General features: G+C 39.4%; 1 protein-coding gene across 1 annotated transcript; it reads right to left on the reverse strand.

The window, feature by feature from the left end:
* Window positions 1–1,615: 1,615 nt before the first annotated feature.
* LOC136271460 (uncharacterized) lies at window positions 1,616–6,312 on the reverse strand. The gene is made up of 4 exons (XM_066071522.1): window positions 5,971–6,312; window positions 3,720–5,808; window positions 2,829–2,981; window positions 1,616–2,736 (listed from the first exon to the last, which is right to left on the reverse strand). The coding sequence occupies exons 1-4, from the start codon at window positions 6,310–6,312 to the stop codon at window positions 1,616–1,618; spliced, it is 3,705 nt and encodes a 1,234-aa protein (XP_065927594.1).
* Between the last annotated feature and the right edge of the window lie 2,471 nt (window positions 6,313–8,783).

Consider the following 8,783-nt stretch of genomic DNA (forward strand, 5'->3'; position numbering starts at 1 on the left):
AAAAATAAAGATGGTGAATATGGTCCACACCGTATGAATAGTGTCATTTACAGGTTACGGGGTCTTGGTTGAAAGTGCCACGATCAGCAACAATTAATCTACCATGCCCAAGCATGTTTTACCCATTCCATCAATTCCACCTTTCATTCGGGGATTGATTACCCCCCCCCCCCAAAAAAAAAAAAAAAAAAAAAAAATTAAAAAAAAATTTGGTCATCTAAAATTAAATTTATACATGATTTTCTGATATATCAATTTAACTTATACGCAAAACAACTTACGGCAAGTTCTTAAAAAATAAAAGTAAATTAATGGCGTTAAGTTACATGTAATAAATATTATGTAACGTTTCTCGGTTCAGGTATTCGGCTGCTCTGCCTGAGCAATATAAGAAATATGTAAATAAACTATAACTTTCTCAATCAAATATTTTAATCAATAATATTTACAATATCCCACTCTATTATGGAGCGCACGCGCTCTCTATTAACCCTGACAGCTATCACAAGCTTATACAATAACAACTCAAGTCTCGAAAGCCTTATTCAGGCACATAAGACTTATCCTTATACCAAGGGTTTGTCCTCACCTATTACGAAGTGAACACATTCAGCTTCAGACTGCAACTGCCTTACAACCTCCGTTGTAGCCGCTTATATACTATCACAACCCACGTGATCAACGAGGATCGAAAGGGAGTGATAAACCGGAAGCGCTTATTACTCAGCTCCAGTAAACAGAATGGGATAAATGATCTCGATTCCGACATTTGTTTCATTACCCACGCCTCCAGGAAATGCGTCTCGCATTTAAATCATTAACCTGGTCTAACTATCACGCAAGGGACATGAAAACTATAATAATGACAACAACAAAAGACTAAATGTACGACTTTCAATTATTCTGATAAATCAACAAATGATTAATAGAGTATGCTCTATGAACAAATAAAATCAGCAAAAAGAGTCATTGTCGTAAAAAGAAATCCATCATAATACAAATCAGCCAATGATTTATGAGTGGCGCAAGCGCCGCTGTTTTATGATCACAAAAAAAATGTTATGATTTCAAAAGATTTCATTCAACAATTGCAAAAACGCTTTCTTTAAAACCAATTCTCGTCCTCGTGAATTTCAACAACTCAAATGAACACAGCATTTACACTTATCTACTTTGAAATTTTAAAGCTCTAAGCGCTGTAATCGACTTCATAGTCCTGCAGCCATTTAGGTAAGTTTTTAGTACGCCGCGGTCTACTATTTTCGCATGCGCCAATTTCTTCTTTTAATGCGCAAGGTCCCTCAGCAACAAGAACATTGTCTTGAGTTTTCTCGTCAACAATCTGATTATCCTCTCTCTCAACCAGATCTTCCTCAGTTTCTCCCTGAAGGATCTGAGGTTGACATCTTCTCATTCTATCACAATGTATTACTGTGTTCTTCCCGCGAGAGCCGCATGTGGTCGTGTAAAGAACATCAGACAGTTTATTCTGTACTTCGAAAGGCCCCATCCAAAAAGATGTTAACTTTGGAGAGCATCCACTCTTCCTTACCGGAAAGTATATATATACCAAATCTCCTGTCTCGAATGAAGACCAAGACACCTTAGTATCATGTTACTTTTTCTGTAGAAGCATCTCACCTGGCATATGTTCTCTTACAACCGCATGCGCGTTTTCTAAGCGCTCGCGCAAAACCCAGACCCATTGATGCGCTGGAATGTCTTTCATCTCCGTTGGCATTTCAAACATTAAATCTAGAGGTGTTGTTGCCTCTCTTCCAAGCATTAGCATATTTGGGGAAAAGTTGGTACTCTCATGTACTGTTGAGCGGTACGCCATAAGGATATAGAGAAGATGCAAGTCCCAATCCTTTTGATTTTCTTGAACATAAGTGCTCAACATTGATATCAGCGTTCGGTTGAAGCGCTCAACCACCCCATCCGATTTAGGATGGTAGGGGGTAGTCCTGGTTTTTGTTATTCCCAACAACTGACACATCTCCATAAATATCTTACTTTCATACTGGCGCCCCTGATCTGAATGGATAATAGAGGGCACGCCAAATCTTACTATCACTTGCTCCATGACTGTGCGGGCGATAGTCTCCGCCTCCATATTCGGCAGAGCAAACGCCTCCGTCCATTTCGTGAAATAATAGGCCACGACGAGAATATGACGATTCCCCCTGTCTGTTTCGGGTAATTCGCACAGAATATCAGAGGCTAATCTTTCCATTGGCACACCAGATGCTACAATCTGCATTGGAGCCCGACGCTTAGGGATTGGATTCTTTCGTCTACTACAAGCATCACATCCTGCTATGTAATGATGGACGTCCTGTTGCAATCCCGGCCAATAATACCTCTGTCTAATTCTGGCCAATGTCTTCGTAACACCAAGATGGCCTGATGTTTTATTATCATGGCACATCTTTGGTACATTCCTCCTCTCTGAGTCAGGTATTAAGACTTGAAATGTGTCTCGGTTTGAAGGAAGCAAAATCCATCGCCGTACTAAGAATCCATTTTGAATGCTCAGTCTCTCAAATTGGTTCCATAGTGACTTCACTACATAACCATATTGTGTCACATCAGAAAATGCTGGTCGTCTGCCATTTTCGACCCACTGGCGCACTAGCTGAATATCTTTGTTACCTCCTTGCGCTTCAAGTAGATTTCCATTTTCTGATTCAGAGTACTCTTTATCGAGTTTTGGAAACGCTTGCAAAGTTTTCACTGATGGAAGAGGCGAATCTTCCCAATTAGGGACATATCCACATTGATTGCAGGGTATCCTACTAAGCGCGTCCGAATTTAATGTCACTTACCTGGGCGGTGCTCAATCATCATGTCATACGTGCTAATGACCTCGAGCCATCTTGCCAATTGGCCTTCTGGGTTCTTGAATTTAAGCAACCACCTAAGCGATCCATGGTCTGTTCTTAGTAGGAACCGTCTGCCGTACAGATAATGGCGGTAGTCTTTAATAAAGTGCACTAAAGCCAATAACTCTTTTCGAGTCACACAATATCGTTTTTCGGCTTTTGTCAGTGTGCGACTTGAATAAGCTATCACGCGCTCCTTTCCATATATACCTTGAGAAAGCACTGCGCCTATAGACCAATTGCTTGCGTCTGTGTCAAGTATAAATGGTTTTGATATGTCTGGCAGTGTTAATATTGGTGCAGAAATCAGCCTGTTTCGAAGTGTCTCGAAAGCATCATGTGCCTCTTTTGCCCATTGAAACTTGCGCCCTTTCTCTGTCAAGCGGTGCAACGGTTTTGCTTCTGAAGCAAAGTATCTGATAAATCGCCTATAGTAGCTGCACAATCCTGGAAAGGAGCGGACCTCAGACACAGAAGACGGAACTGGCCATTCCGCAACTGCTTTGATTTTTTCCGGGTCTGTTGCAATGCCCTGTTGTGAAATGATATGCCCTAGATACGAGACTTTAGTGGCAAACAGATTGCACTTTCTTGCTTTTAGTTTAAGCCCCGCTCTCAGCAGTCTATCAAATACCCTTTCAAGATTGCTAAGCATATCGTCGAATGACTTACTAATAACTATAATATCATCGAGATAAACAAGACATTTGTCCCATTGTAGACCTGCAAGGACCGTCTCCATTAAGCGTTCAAATGTTGCAGGCGCACAGGTAAGAGCAAACGGCATTACCTTGAATTAGAATAAATCTTTGCGCGTTACAAAAGCTGTTTTACTCTTGTCATCCTCTTCCACTGCAACCTGCCAGTAGCCGCTGTTGGGGTCAAGCGTAGAGAATAAAGCATGTCCTGACAGATGATCAAATGCTTCTTCTATGTTTGGAAGGGGATACGCGTCCTTAACTGTGACTTCATTGAGTCGTCTATAATCTATGCAGAAGCACATCGACCCATCTTTCTTGCGCACAAGAACCACAGGTGAAGCCCAGGGGCTATTAGAGGGTTCAATTACCCCTTTCTCCAACATTTCGTTCACCTGTTTATCAACTTCTTGCATTAGAGGCAAAGGAATTCTTCGTGCCCCTTGTTTTATTTGTTTCTCTATAGGCCCAGTGTTAATTTTGTGTTTACCTACTGAGGTTCGACCTATATCAAAGTTCGAAGAAGCAAACAAGTGCTGATACCTTTGAAGGAATTTATCGGCTTGCATAGCTTGTGCATTAGATAGATTTTTCTTACATCGATCAAGCAATTCTCGCAAATCAGGTCGTAGTTTTGAAATATTTACTACCGCTGTTTCTTGCGGATTCTCTTCATCAGCAGCCGTCATCTTTGCCAGCAAAGTTCCCTTGTATATTTGCTGAGCAACGTCTGTAACATTCATCAGCCATACAGGCACCGTTTCACTGCCCTTAACCAATGTCCTACCTACGAAAGCACGCCCCTTCTCAAGAAATCTCTCTTCTGGCTCGAAAATATAGTCTGAGGCTCCAAATGTATTCTGTCCTGGAACTTTAGCCTCTACAATCATTTCACTCCTAGGAGGGATACAAATATCGTCGGCCGCAACAACACGAAAACAACCCAGGGTCCCCTCACAAGAAATGCGATATTCCTCATTGTTAAGTCGTATTGTATTAGAGTTGAGATCTATAATACCCTTGCCTTTCTTCAGAAAATCTAGACCAAGGATTCCATGGACCGTAATATCTGTAACCATTGCTGGGATAAATGCTTCAGTCTCTCCAATTTTGAGATGATATTCTGCTTTTCCATATAGAGAAAGTGGGTTTCCACTTGCGTTCAAAACTTTCTGTCCACTCTCCTCTAGTGCTGGGCGTTTTTCTGCTGAAATTATATCATGCACCCTTTTTGAGATCAACGTCAATGATGCACCTGTATCAATCAACATTTTAGACCGTACTCCATGTATATCAGCTTCAACAAAAATACCAGATTCGTTAATCATGGTGCTTTCACCAACATATCCTTGCGCATTGCGCTGCTTTCTCCTGCGCTCACTACGAATCTGCCGCGCATTGCCACCTTTCTTCGCTGATGCATTACTGTTTCTGTTTGTTTCTTTATCTTTAAGTTTCGAACAATTTCTACGAATGTGTCCCTTTTCCTTGCAATAATAGCAAGCCACCCCATCATTTGTGTTTCTGACTGGCAACTGTAATGTTCGTCTCCTCCGAATATTCTGATCTTGGACCTGTTTTTCCAAGTTATCTAACTGGGTTTGCATCCTCGTCATTAATTCAATAAGCTCTGTTGATTGTGCGGGTTGATCGCAATCACGTTCCTTACCCTCAATCATCCGCAAATCACCTCGCCTTTCTGTTCTATAGTATGCATCTAGTTCTACAGCAAGTCGGATTGCATCATTTAAGTTTTCAGGCCTATTCTGTTTAATGCGCAAGCGCATATCCGAATGAACTAGTGCATCAATGAATGCGTCCTTACCAAGCGTCTCCCTTAATTCCACTGTCGCCGTAGGATAAGCAAGGCACGTCAATCTACGGATGGCCTGTCCTAGCTCGGACAGGGTCTCAGACGCTCTTTGTTTTCTGTCCTTTAACTGCGCCCGGTAAAGTTCGGTTTGATTGGGTGGCGCAAACCGTTCTTCTAGAGCTTTAACCAACATGTCATAATGCTGCCCTGTTTCTTTCGAAACATTTCCCAGTACGCCATGAGCTGTCCTTTTAAGTGATACAGCTAAATACAGGCCTTTCTCTTTTTCCGACCAATTGTTTATAGTAGCGCATGCATCAAAATGGGACTTGTAGTCAAGCCGAGAATTACTTCCATCAAATGTCGCTGGTTTGATGTTACACCTTGAACCTTTATTACCGTGGTCAAATTCCTATCATAGTCGATTTTCATTTATCAAATTTCTGGTTCCATCTCCCAGGCTATGCGTCTGTGCGCTGTTATGAAAATCTCTTTGTCTATCATTTGGCGCATTCGCTTATAAAGCAGAAGCATTCACAATCGACGGCGCTTGCGCTCTCCGCTGTGCGCTCACCATAACTGGATGTTCATCATTCCTTAAGCTGTAATTATACAGCGCATCCGCAAGTTCCTTTTCACTTCTGCCAATTCTGTTTTGCGCTCTCGCTGGTCGCGCTGTAACATGTTCATTTGATGCTCCTTCAACAAGATTTCCACTTTGCTCATTTTCCTGCAGTACCACTGTATCATCAGTTGCATGACTCTGGTTCCCGGTCGCACCAACCAAAGTCGCTTTACCCGAATCGCGCGCTTGCGCTCGTCTATCTAACGGTGTTGAGTACCTCTCTATCTCCTTGCGCAATCGCTCGCAACTACTCTCCAAAAAAGAGATTTCTTCATTTACTTTTTCCTCCATTGTATATACTGATTTAAAATTATTAGTATAGATTATACCTCTTGCCGAATCCCGACGCTGCCACCAAATTAATGCAACGTTTCTGGGTTCAGGTATTCGGCTGCTCTGCCTGAGCAATTTAAGAAATATGTAAATAAACTATAACTTTCTCAATCAAATATTTTAATCAATAATATTTACAATATCCCACTCTATTATGGAGCGCGCGCTCTCTCTATTAACCATGACAGCTATCACAAGCTTATACAATAACAACTCAAGTCTCGAAAGCCTTATTCAGGCACATAAGACTTACCCTTATACCAAGGGTTTGTCCTCACCTATTACGAAGTGAACACATTCAGCTTCAGACTGCAACAGCCTTACAACCTCCGTTGTAGCCGCTTATATACTATCACAACCCACGTGATCAACGAGGATCGAAAGGGAGTGATAAACCGGAAGCGCTTATTACTCAGCTCCAGTAAACAGAATGGGATAAATGATCTCGATTCCGACATTTGTTTCAATTACTTGTAGATGAATTCTGCTATCAGACATGCAAATTAAGACAAATTTCTATAGGAATGAGTGTCGCTTATTAAATCAATAATAATATCGTTCATTTTATATTTATGAGTTGTGGCCATACTGTACAAAAAATCCAAGTACGTATTGAGGTTCTTAAACACAGCGCAGTTTTTTTTTAAACAAAACATGTTCAGTATCTGAAACACGAGATCACAAAGCAGGGAAAACACATCTAAGTCAACTCTTTTAAAAAATCTTAACCCATGTAAAGGCCTCTTCCTGACTCCTTGATACTATGATCTGATCATGTTTAAATCTATACTTATATATTAAACATTTTGCCAATAAACTATAAAATGCCCGCACTAGAGTACCTGCTTACACCCTTTGTATTTCAACATGTGTGATATGATGTCCGTAAACTATAATTGAATTTTACCTGATAAGTTATTATTGTAAAACCTTCTTTCATTTTCAAAAAACCAGTCCGAAATAGCAAATATCAGAGTAAGGTGGTGGACACGCTTTGGTGGATCCAAGTCAGTTGGAGTTTGCATCAAAATATATACTTACAATGAAATGATATTGAATGATTACTTAAAGTGTGAATACATTTATTGGGAACGTTCTTAGAGTACACAGAGAAGTTAAAATTTGACAAATGTTGAATAAAGAAACTAAGGCAATTGGTTTCTTGAATTGCGATTTTAGTTTTGATGGATAGAACTCATTGTGAAGCAAACCCTCTGGTGAGAGAATGGGATAGAACTTTTCAGAACAGGGTAACCAAGAACGCGGGTTGATTAATTAACGTCATGGCGAAAAGTGCACTAGGACGAGTTCATCATGCATCGCGGGCAGATACCTTCGATCGAATATCTCTGGTAAATACAAAAAAGATAATAATTAAAATGAAATAATTTAATTTAAGATTTGATTGAAAGAACAGGGTGCCCAGGAATGCGGGTTGATTGTAGTCTTTTCCACGTGAATCGAGGATATCTTGGGACGTAGTATAATTAACATCATGGCGGAAAGTTTTGGGAGATTTAACCATCTGAAAGATGCTTTGAATCTGACAACTTTGGTTTAAAATATGCAAATATATATATACATACATTAGCTTTTTTTTAAAATTTCATTTATTTTTATACCAGGACATATTAGTAGTAAACCTTAGACATTTAGTTGTAAACAATGAACAGACTGTGTTCTACAATTATGTCTATATAAATAAATGATGTATGCATAAAACGGGGAAGTTGAATGGGGTAGGGGGTTGACCCCCTCTCCAATTGTTTTCTTTTCAAAACAGTCTTTTATCTGAAATTTTTATTTGGAACAGTGATCAAAGTTATTATGAAATTTGACCTAAAGAACATACGTTAGAGAAACGACGCACTAAATACCTACTAGTTTGAAATAAAATTAAATAAAAAATTGATTTTTTTCAGTCAAAAAAAAAAAATTGTAATTATAATAAGGCCACGTACAAATATATCTCATCCGTTTCAGTTTAGATTTTTACACCCCTGTCCGCTCCTCTAAATATTAAGTCATGCAGTTGGTTTTTTATTTCAAGTTAGTAGAACAGGTTAAGAAAGCAATCAAGAAAAAATTCGGACACAATATATACATTGTACAACAATGAACAAAAAATATGGTTTAACATGTTAACATTGTTTCATATAAATGTGTAAAGTTTTAATCCCCGAGCTTGCACAGGGTTACATCTAGAACATGTGTATACTATAAAGTAGGTAGCTAATGGTAAATGATTGATATAACTGGCATTTTGATTCTCAAAAAGATCTTAAAAACACTTCAACCTGTTTTACTCTTTTCTTATTATATTACCTTCGGATTGTACATGAACCTTCATTTGAACAAATTTCAAAGCCATTTAACTTATCATGGTGTATTGTTCAAATTTAGGTTTATCAAATTTTTCTTTAGAAGAA

Source organism: Magallana gigas, chromosome 9 (genome assembly GCF_963853765.1).
Source record: "Magallana gigas chromosome 9, xbMagGiga1.1, whole genome shotgun sequence".
Lineage (NCBI taxonomy): Eukaryota > Metazoa > Mollusca > Bivalvia > Ostreida > Ostreidae > Magallana > Magallana gigas.